An 11,721-nucleotide genomic window follows, 5' to 3' on the forward strand; every position below is an offset into this window, starting at 1 on the left:
CCCATCCACTGGAGCATCCACTGGAGCAGTGCATTGTTGGTAATCTTGCCACGAATGCAGAAAAAAACCATTTCGCATCCTTACGAATCCGAGTATCCTGGTATCTAGCGTAACGTGGATTGTCTCACTTGTATTGACGTTACAAACTGTGGTGTCCGAGGTACAAAAAGGGGGAAAGATATGACCAATCTAAAAAATAAAATATATGCTCAAAAACAAGAGTGCTAGCCACGCATACATAAAAAGTAAGTATTCTTACGGAAGCTGTGTTAGCATCCGCCACGAAGTAAGTAAGCAAACGAATTCCGTGTTTGCGTCCACCGCGAGTTTCGGATACCAACGAATGCGTTACGGATGTGTATGGGATCCGTGATTTTTGGTAATCTTTGGTATCCGTCAGCATCCGTCAGGATGTTGCAAATTCGTATCCTTGGTATTCGTCTGCATCTGAAGACTTTTCGCTGATAAACAAGAATCCTGACCACGTATTCTTTCGTTTGCGTTAAAACTAAGTATCCATACGAATACAATGTTTGAATCAGTTAGTGGCTTACAGATACTAACGAATCCGTGATTATAAGTAAGTATCCATACGAATGCAGTGTTAGCATCCGTCACGAAGTACTGAGTATACGGGTTCTGTGTTTGTATCCACCGATGAGAGTTACGGATACCTACGAATGCGTTGCGGATGCAAGTGGGATCCGTCATTTTTTGGGATTCGTGATGGTTTTTGGGATCCGTCAGCATTTGTCAGCATACGTCAGCATCCGTCAGGTGTTGCAAATTGGAATCCGTCAGCATTCGTCTACATATTCGGTCTTTTCGTCTAGTGAATATTGCAGGGAATTTTTCCATGGAACTGCACATTTTTATTCATAAAGATAACTTGAAAAGATACGATTAAAAGTGCACTCAGGCAGTTTAAAGCTTGGGACAATTTTGGTCGAACATGAATTTTGAACCACTCCGTGACCGCATGTGACCTCGCTGGACCGGGACATTCAGTTTAGAGCGGTCCAATGTCAGTACCTAATGTTACATTGCGAAAACAGGAACGTACGATGCATGGGTCACACTAACTACTTTTCTTGAGACTTATTAATGTTGAATGTTAAAGATATTGACCTAGTATTCATCAAATATTGACATAGCCAGTTGCGGTTAATAAAAAGGGACCCCCGCGAGAGCCGCTTATGGTACCGTCCGAACATTCGAACACGCGTTCGGATTCCCCGGGGTATGAATTTTGCATTGATACAACAGCGATTTGACAGATACAGGCATAAAACATTCATGTTTTACCATCGGTTAACGTTACGTACAGAGAAACATACTTTGGCACAGTTCTTTTAGGGTATGTAGTGTTTCGTTGGCTGGTGCCCACATCAGGATACCGGTTGTATGACGAGTTTTGAGCACATTTACGTTCATTAAGCCTTAGACCTTCGGAAATCAAGCGGGCCTTCTTGCAATATTTTCGATTTCGGTTGCTATGTTGATATTTGTACAAAAAAATGCCCCAACATTATCAAAAAAGTATGTTTTTGCCCCAAAATGAAGCCTTGATCACATTAGATATCACAGACATATAATCTGTTACTCCAGAAAATATGACTCTGTTAGACAGTTATTTCATTGTGGGCACAGACCCATTTTAATAGCATCACTATGTTTTACCAAAAAATGATTTTTTTAACTCAAAATATTAGGAATCCAGAATTTTTTGTCATCTAATTTTAAATATGGGTGAATTACGTCAACCGGCCAAATTTTGTTGAAAACTGATAGTCACATCGAAAGTTACGGCCATATAACTGCAAGACTAGAGAATCTGCGAGTGTCACAGGCCTTAAACTGCATGAGCAGAGAGAAAGTGGCAGCGAGCTCAAGTTGTGACAACTTATGTTGATGCTGCAACTTGTACGGTAGAAAGTGAAATATTAAACAGGACCATTAAACATTGTAAATACATTTTGCAAATGAATAGATTAATAGATACACGAAGTTTTGGCGTGGGTTTAAACCCCATCCCGGCATAAGTGAAAGCAAAGAACACATATAACTAACTAAAACCATTTTGTTTCTATGATGTAATGTTGAGTAGCTACATAATTCTACATTTGACCAGGTAACTAGTTGGAATTACCGCGTAATATAAACAATTTCAGATTATTTCCATTGTCTTCTGTGATTATTTGCTAAAAAAAGTATGTTTGAAAATTCAAGGTGGTGGTTATAAGATGGCGTAGGCCAACTGGTATCTTAGATATGCATGACGTTATTTTATGACGTCATTTTGACGTCATTGATGTTGCTATTGGCAAAACAGGTCGTTACAAAAATTATCATTCTGTTATCTGCATTTGCTGTTCTATTTTTGTAGCATACATGAAGATTTCTGGGAATAACCCCTTTCACGGTTTCAGCCAATAGTCAAATTGATGACGTCATAAATACGCCATATTACGTTATCATAGCGTCAAACATATTTAAAAATATTATGTATTCATCATTATCTATACGATAATTCGTTTTTAAACAGGAGTCAGAATAGGCGGGCCCCACGTCCGCCCCCCCGGTCTGAATAGGGTTAATAGGTTTATAACAGATCTCGGTCTTCTACTGTATCTCTACCCCTGTCCCATACCGTGTTGTATATAGGCCAGGGAAAAACGATTCGCCTCACTACCTGTGCGAAATGAATGAGATCAAAAGTCCATGTTTACATGTTTGACAACGGTTGGATGTAAAGATGCACAAACGTGTTTGTTCACTGTCAACAATGTAAAAGCTGCCTATCTCATTTCAAATGCTGACAAATATGCACAAGAGTATCGTCGTCAGCCCAAAACGTCACTGGCCGCCAACACTACCAGATGGTAACAAAGAGTAAACCAATAGATGCGTTTCATCTTATCTTTGCCTTCCTTATCTTATTTGTATAAAGAACGGTTCTCTGTGCATAAGGAATTAAGAGCGATAAGACTTCTAAACAATGATGAACAAACACATTACGGTGTTTCGCGATGATACCATTGCCCCAGCCTTGTTTGACAAAGGCTGGGGCAATGGTATTATGATTAATAATGATGATGACTACAATGTTTTGATGGCGGACATTTCAGCACAAGGGCATCAGGTACAGGACAGTTCGGCACCTTAGCCATATATACAACGTGTTGAGTAAGGTCTTCAATCCACGGATACGGAAATGGCTGTCTCAGCGATGAAAACTAGTACTCCCATGGGTTACAGTACCGTCACAGCGCTAAAATACCATAGGGCACAAGAGTCATCCGCAGATAAACAACTAAAAAGCGTTCGATTTTGCACGTGACTTGCCGACTAGACTGCTACTCGAAAATGTATACTTGACAAATTTGCACCGTGTCACACCGTCGTAAAATATTTAGGCATCAACAGATTACTAAGATAGACTCTCCGTGGTACTCCGGTTCAGTTTTGTGGCTATATAGTCAGTGTTTCACAAGCTAAGTCAGTGTTTCACAGCTGTAAAATGTTCCTGCATTTTGAGAAGGTGGTGATTGGCCCGTGTATGGGAATGAAGGTTATTCCTCTCGCTTTAAGAAGTTTATTTGCAAGTTCGTGCCCGAGGGCTAATTGCAAGTACATGGTATACACATAGTGACAAATGGACAGTCATAAACAATATTCTAATCTAATACTAGTGTTGGCTATTTCTAAATAGGTTGGGTTTGACTTCTGTTTTGGAAGCAGAGGGAGACGAAAAGCCCCACATTTTCCAAAAATTTGTGGGTTCTGCGATTTCAAGAGAAAAGTGGCTTTCTGTTGGTCTGTCAATGTGGGGAAGTTGGCATAAGTTTTTTAAGAAGAAACGAGTTTTATTTTCTGCAATCTCTCCATTAGTAGTATTTTGGGGAGGAAAAGTTTCCACGTAAAAAGATGAAAAAACATTGGGAATTTTCACGTAAGTGATATTAAACTCACCAACTTATGGTTTAGTCACACAAAAAAATTGTCAGAAAGAGCATACCCGTAGGTGTATTCAGGCAATAGAAAAAATAATTACACTGATATGTTTACAATAGACTGACGAACAAGGCAAAACGACAAAGGCCAAAGAACGCATGGACAGTGCATCTGGGTCAAGAAGGCGACGCACTTCCAACGCGGATGCATACACGAAAATGAGGCTTGGGCCGAAAGCAATTTTTACCCAAAATACATCTATTCTAACTCTTTTCAGTCATATTAGTATTAAATGCTTTTTCGTAGCAGATTATGAGAAATGTGAACTCAAACTTGGATCCTTAAAACCCTTTTGTCCACACTACATATGCCACTAGACGCGGAAGGATCCGAGGGTGCACTGTTAGAACAACTTATGACGAGTTCCATTAAGCTTAGTTCTGCTCTTCCCATGGTCATGCAATCATTCGGATTAGTGGGATAGTACCGGTACCGCACGCATAAATATGGGAGAGATACCAAAGCATCACTGTTCCATAATTCTTCTTGTTCTAGTATGTCTTGTGCTCAGCCACGGCAGCAGTGCAGAGAAGGTTCTTTTGGTACCGATGCCTTTTCTGTACAGCCACTGGATGGTAGAGGCGTCAATCGGACAGAAATTGGTGGACAAAGGTCATACCGTCACGGTTGTTGTTGAAGAGGACATCGTGGAGAAACGACGAAAACAGAGGCCTGACTTTACGTTTGAAACATTTCAAGACGATGGATTCGGATCACGGCTACGGCAATTCCAAGATGACTCTTTTGGAATGTCGGAATCAATTTCTGCCTACGACGAACTAAGACTATATATGAAGGCGATTGAAGGGGCGAACAAGCACTGCGAGCATCTATTAGAGAAAGGTGGACAGGATAGTGACCTGTTACGGAAGTTAAAGACAGCACATTACAGCGTTGTTATTTCTGATCATCTTTCACAGTAAGTTCCATAGTTAAGCATAGGGGGCCGGCCATGTAGTGGCCGTTGCTATGGAAACGACTGTCTAACGGTAAAACAAACAGGCTTATTTTAAGGGAGTCTACACCAGCACCTAACATACCAAATGCAGGCAACTTTGCCTTTTATGTCAAATGCTATTTACCACCAAAACATCATTCCCACAGAGCAATCAGCTTTCATGGGTGTTATTTATCTATTTAGGACCTGGAGGATTTCATGCAGTCATCTGGAAACGATGGAGTAATCGTTGTCAGCTTCGGGTCCATAGTCAAGACTATGTCAAAAGAGAAGAGGGAAATGTTCGCGGCAGTCTTCGCGCGGCTCCGACAGAAGGTGGTGTGGCGGTACCCGGAATCCATGGGAGAGAAGCCACCCGGTCTGGGTAACAACACCAAGCTGATATCCTGGCTGCCTCAGAATGACTTACTGGGTGCGTAACGAAAACAAATCCCTTTATGTTTGTTGTTATTCACATCCAGGACCTTAAGCTTCTGTTACCTTCTTCACATGAATCCTGACTGGCACTATTCCGCATTGTAAGTAACTAAGGTGCCACTGCTAAAAATGATGTCCCAGCCATTAAGAATTGTCATAAATTACGGTTCTAAGTTGTAAACATAATTTATGTGATGCCTGGGCCGCGATAACGTTCGATACAGGTGTTCCGATCCGGGTGATAGATATAGAATACAACACGGTGTATTCCGTATCACCCAATGTATCAGCCCGACCGCGGCTGGAGGGTGATCCGACCCGCGAGATGGCAGGGACCGAGGGTGATGCGGAATACACCGTGTTGTATTCTATTTATGTCATACCCACCTGATAAAACCCATGTTTTGATCCGAAATGCGCCGGAATTTGAACAAATTTGGTGCCCTCGAACCAAAAGTGTTGCAACAGCAATGTTCCAACGTCCGAATAATGTATTCGAATTTGCAAACGAGCCATATTCGGCCCGCTCGAAATGGTTCGATTTACTCGAAGAAAGCCTTTGTGATACGCCTTTCGAAGCTGTTCGATACGGAAGCGTACGGCCCGGTCCGGAACACCCGTATCCAACGTTTTCGCGTCACAGGTATGACATAAAGAGTCGTATCACACAGGCTTCAAAGTTTTATCACACATGCTTCCATCGAATAATTCGAACCGTTTTTGGGTACGCCAGCGCGGCGCGGCTGTTGAAGATATTCTACACAAGATCTCATGTATGTTAGAACAAAGCAGTAATATAGCAAATAAACGTAAAAAATAAATTGTTAGAACCAAAATCATTGGTTATAGTAAAATTCCTGTCATAAACGGTTTCTATGGCAAGAAGAAAAAGGTTTTGGGTACCTGAGGCTATTCTACTTCTAGGTAATTTTCCTTTATGTTTTTTACGCTTTGCAGCTCATTCCAAGACCCGGGCATTCGTCAATCATGCTGGGTTGAACGGAGTGTACGAGTCCCTGTACCACGGTGTGCCCATGGTCTGTTTCCCGTTGTTCGGGGACCATCCTGGAAACGCCGCCCGGGTGGTGGCCAGGGGACTGGGGATCAGTTTGGACTTCAGCACGGTCACCTCCGATCAGTTGTATAAGGCTGTACTTCATGTTCTCACCAACAGCAGGTATTACTGAATTGGATGTCTTATGTAGATGTTTACGCAGTAGGTCTAGTCGTTCAAATTCTTTGGTATACTTGGATTCAGTAAAGCTCAATGACTATTATGAATTGGAGATCAACCAAAAAAGGTTGAAGGGGCCACCTAGGAGTCCACAAGATGAAATAAATAGATAGATAAATAATGGGCTAATTATGTGATGAGGTCATCAGGAAAAGGTACATTGTATATTGTTTGTTTAGGATAGGCATTGTGGTTTTTATCCGAATGATTAGAATTTTTAGTAATTTATTGTCAGTTGCAATTATAATTTTATGTACTATATGTGATGTACTGTACTCAAGTTTCACGACTTCCTGTCCTTTATATAAATCTGGCACAATCCATTAATCAGAGTTAGCTATTTATCTCATTCTTTTAGCTCAAAAAAGTATTTCTCATGAAAAGCTTGATAATTACAAAATGTGTGATAGTGATAAGTAAAGAATTAATGTGATAAAGGGGTTGCTATCACATTAATTCTCCAGAAGAAGATTGTAGTAACACTCATTTGGTAAATTAATGTGATATAAAAACCTAAATCCTTTATCACAACTTTTTCAGTTATCACGACATTTATCTTAAATACTTTTCAGTGCTAAATAAATGTGATAAATAATCAGGTCTCATTAATAGAGGGAGATGGGGGAACATATTGTATGTACTCTGTATGCTTATGTACATCTAGAATAACATCTGATGTTTCGGTGGCAACTTTATATAGTATTACGTAAACAATGATAAAGAAATTTAACAATTATCGGCTTATGCTCATAAATATCCTCCTTATCGCAATTCAGGAGATAGGAGTATGTTCTAATCAATACAGCCTTCGAGCTGTAGCGCGTAATAGACCAATCAATATTGCCCTCACAAAGATGACATTTGGTTAATCTCCAAGCAGATCATGCGGTGGCATAATATAGTATCATAAGCTGGGTAAGGAGTTTATCCGGCCACCGAAGTCCGCTAAACTCCTTCCCAGCTTATGATACTATCTTATGCCACCGTAAGATCTGCTAGGAGATTAAAATTTGGTCACTGAACAGTCGCAAGTTGTGAATATCTTGGTTGTAAATAAAGAAACATTCTACGCAAGGCAAGAGGTACTTAAGCAACTGGAAAGATTTTGAAACGGTCAGACGTTTCAGACAACACCTGTGTGACTCAATCAGTAAGGTGTTTGGCCCCATCCTACGAGGTCTTGGGTTGGAGACAAGTTCAATAGCTGTACCCTAGACATTGACAGGGTATTAGATTAACAGATTAGACCTGCTTCGATCCGGCCGGAAACCACCTCCCAAATATCACCACGGCTTCGAGAATTATGCATGTTAACAGACACGAAGATAAAACATCAAAAACGCGTTGTACCATTCTTAAACCACAAATCACCTCAAGTCAGATCGATATGAACTTGTTAAAGTGATTATAAAGTTTCTTTTCTGTTGTTACATTTCACCTCTCCTTAGTTACCGTGAGACGGCGGCCCGCCTGTCCCGTCTGCACCGTGACCAGCCCCAGTCACCCATGGAGCTGGCCGTCTGGTGGATAGAACACGTCATCAAACATGGCGGACTGCCCCATCTCCGCGCACGCGCCATGGAGCTGCCGTGGTACCAGTACTACCTGCTGGACGTGGCTGCGTTCCTGTTCGGCATTTGTTCAGCTGTTCTGGGGACCCTGTGGTACAGCTGTTCATTCGTCTGTAGGAAGGTTTGCTGTAAAAGAGGCGGCAAAATTAAATCACAGTAAAAGTTATAATAACATTTGTTTTCAGCCTTTTTACGTTAAAGATCCTGGTTATTAATTATGTAAAAACATTTACATTGTGTTTTAGTTTCAATCAAAACAATATCTTTAAAATAATAAGCTTCAAAACCAAGGTTTTACCGATATCTTTAATCACGATGTTAAATACATCATGTTTTCATCTGAGTGCCATTATTTCCAATCCAATGGACTGTTCAATAGTAACCATTTGCAGGACTGTTCAATAGCAACCTTTGCAGGAATGGATTTACTCTACAGACGTCGGGTGCCTGTACACGCAACATGGGGCATAAAAGGCCAAGCAGATTTTGGGAGCGGAAAAATTTTCTGTTTTCTTAGCAGCACGTTAACGTTGTTATCTAGGCAGTTTGTTAGCGGACATTAAACTGGCGATGGAGAAACGTAATAGTACACTTCAACTGTAGCTGAATATTTCAGGGAATTTTTCCAAGCAACTGCACATTTCTTATTCATAAAGATAACATTAAAAAAACGACTAAAAGTGCAGAGACAAAGTGGTGGCGAGCTCAAGTTGTGAAAACTTATGTTAAAGCCGCCATTTGTACAATGGAAAGTAAAATATTAAACAGGACCATTAAACATTACAAATGCATGTTATAAATGAATAGATTAATAGATACATCAAGTTTTGGCGTGAGTTTAAACCCCTTCCCGGCAAAATAGAAAATAACACAGATAAGGCCTACGCCTGATTCCTACCTAAGGCCCGGCCGGGCTGTTTCCGGAAACGAAAAATTGAAGTTTTAATGCCAATAAATATGCACAATGCATGCTGTTGCATTATTTTCGGTCCATTTTGTGTTGTTGCTGTCTTTTATACCATAATTATCTTTCCTAAAAGCTACCCGGCCGGGCCGATTTGTGGAAATATGACCTTAGCCTAACTAACTAGGATTGTTTTGTTCCTATGATGTAATGTTGCGTAGCTACATATTTCTAAAGTTGACTTAGATTTAAATAGACCAGTTGGAGTTACCGTAGTATAAACAGCGGTGTCGGAAATATTTTTGAAGTCAACTTAATGTCCCAAAATCCCTTAGAGCTTGTAGAGTATGTAGAGTGGACATTATTAGTAGTTTAATTTGTGTAATTGTATGGACACCCGCAGATACAAGATGGACTTGTTACAAGATCGCGAGGAAAAAGACTGTGATTCGAGCAAGTAAAACGATTATGATTCAAGTAAATAAAATGACTCTGATTCAAGCTACAAATGCTTATACAAAGTCGATACGAAAAAAACAGGAGAATCGAGAACCAAAGCTAAAATGAATCATCTTGGCGGGCTTTTGATGTCTGCTCCAAATTTTACGTCGCATAACGCAAGAACAGCTTACGCTAGAGCCACCAAAATTTGTTGAGTTTTCCTAAAATTTAGCTGGTAACAAATTCTCGGAGTTTGAAAAAAAAATACGTGTTGCCATGGCAGACATTTGTTGACAGGCATTGACGAAAATCACTAATTTCGGTTCTAACAATGTATTTTTCACGTTTATTTGCTATATTACTGCTATTTTATTATATAGATAAAATCTTATGATATCTTGATTACCTTTCATAATTATCAAATACGCATAGATAACGATAATTTGATGACGTCATCGGCCAACATGTAAGATGGCGTACCATGTGACGAGATGAATGTTTGTAGCTTTAACTTTAAGTCTTCCCAAACTCAGATTTGGAAATGACGTCAATGTTACCTAATCACTTTGGCGCCCTTATTGTCATTGGGGTGTGTGTTCACCGAGTGAATATATTCCTTTTTTATTATACTTTCGTTGAGTTTTTTTTTACATAGTATACCAAACGATATAATAGAATATACTTAACTGTAAATACTCAAGGTTTAGAATGTGCAACAATTGAACAGTGTAGAGCGTTTTTACTCCGGCCTTCACACTCCGACATTTACAGTGAACTACCCCCCCCCCCATTACCTACGTTGATGTGACGTAAAGCCAAATATTCAATTGCTTGCAGGTTCGAGTCTGAGTTCGTGTCCCAGTATATGTCTTTTTCCCTTTTAAGGCATTTCTCTTGTACATACAACGTTTTCATCTTACGAACAGGTCATCGTACGTTTGACACTCGGCTTTTTTTTTTTAAAACGTGCGGGCGGTGTGGGGAGGGGGGCATGCCGCAAATTGACAAATATGACGTAAACGTATATCAGTTCTGTTGCGAAATACCCTATATGCCATACAGGGATAGGATAACACATAGGTATTCTCTAAGCAGAGGTTGGGTCGTGAAGATAAAGTAGTAGAATTTTTTCAGGCTTGCTCCCCTCACAAGGCATCGCACTTTTTTTTTTCTTTTCTTGCAATTTTTCCTTTCTTTTCCCTTCGGAAACATGCTGCATTTTCTTCGAAAATGTGGCTTTTTAGTAATTCTTGGTATACTATATCAAGTGACTAGCTTAACAAAAGACCACGGGAAAGACTTCTGCATTTTCGCGAAAATGCTGCCTTTTTAGTTTCCATTGAATTCTGCGATTATTCGCTGAAAAAAAGTCAAGATGGTGGATATAAGATGGCGGAGCCAACTGGTGTCTTAGATATACATGACGTTACTTTATGTCGTAATTTTGACGTCATTGATGTGCTATTGGCAACACACGTCGTGCCAAACATTATCATTCTGTTATCTGTACTTTTTATTTTTGTAGCATACCTTGAAGATTTCTGGGAATATCCCCTTCTCCAGGGGTGCCTAAGTATTTGCACTATCCCTATGAAATTCGTACGAACATTGTGTGGATACGCACGAATCACTATGCGAAAACGCACAAACCTTTAATATGCGATTTGAACGAATCACTATGCGAAATCAGCCAATTACGATTACCGGGTCATGTGACAGGTGGAGCAGGATTTTCAAGATGGCGGCTTCGATCTTCAGCGACGGAAATATACAATACGATGAGCAGAAATGACGAAAAAAGAGTATCTCTCATGTTTCAATACGTCTTCGTTATGGTATATGCCCACTCAATACTTTGAAATAAAAATATGGGTAGAAACGCTCAGAAACACGCCTTCTCCCAACGTAGCGGTGTCTGCCGGCTTGCATAAGGTCCGTGCAAATCACGTAAGGTTCGTGTGTACGTGTGGACATAAGGTTCGTACGTTTTAGCATAGTGATTCGTGCAAATCGCATCAGGTTCGTGCGTTTTCGCATAGTGATTCGTGCGTATCTACATACTGTTCGAAGGAATCTCATAGTGCTTGTGTAAATGCTTAGGCACCCTTGTTTTCGCGGTTTCAGCCAATAGTCAAATTGATGACGTCATAATTACGTCATATTACATCATGCATCGTCAAAT

The 11,721-nt window shown here is 40.3% G+C and overlaps 1 protein-coding gene across 1 annotated transcript in view; it reads left to right on the plus strand.

The window, feature by feature from the left end:
• LOC118421289 (UDP-glucuronosyltransferase 2C1-like) overlaps positions 1–10,166 on the plus strand; it is a 24,224-nt gene extending 14,058 nt beyond the window's left edge. Inside the window, exons 3-4 of the mRNA XM_035828518.1 lie at positions 6,347–6,566; positions 8,072–10,166. Of these exons, the coding sequence (XP_035684411.1) occupies positions 6,347–6,566; positions 8,072–8,354 (503 nt within the window). The 3' untranslated portion in view covers positions 8,355–10,166. The remainder of the gene's footprint in view (positions 1–6,346; positions 6,567–8,071) is intronic.
• The last annotated feature ends 1,555 nt before the right edge of the window (positions 10,167–11,721 follow it).

Source organism: Branchiostoma floridae, chromosome 8 (genome assembly GCF_000003815.2).
Source record: "Branchiostoma floridae strain S238N-H82 chromosome 8, Bfl_VNyyK, whole genome shotgun sequence".
Classification (NCBI taxonomy): Eukaryota; Metazoa; Chordata; class Leptocardii; order Amphioxiformes; family Branchiostomatidae; genus Branchiostoma; species Branchiostoma floridae.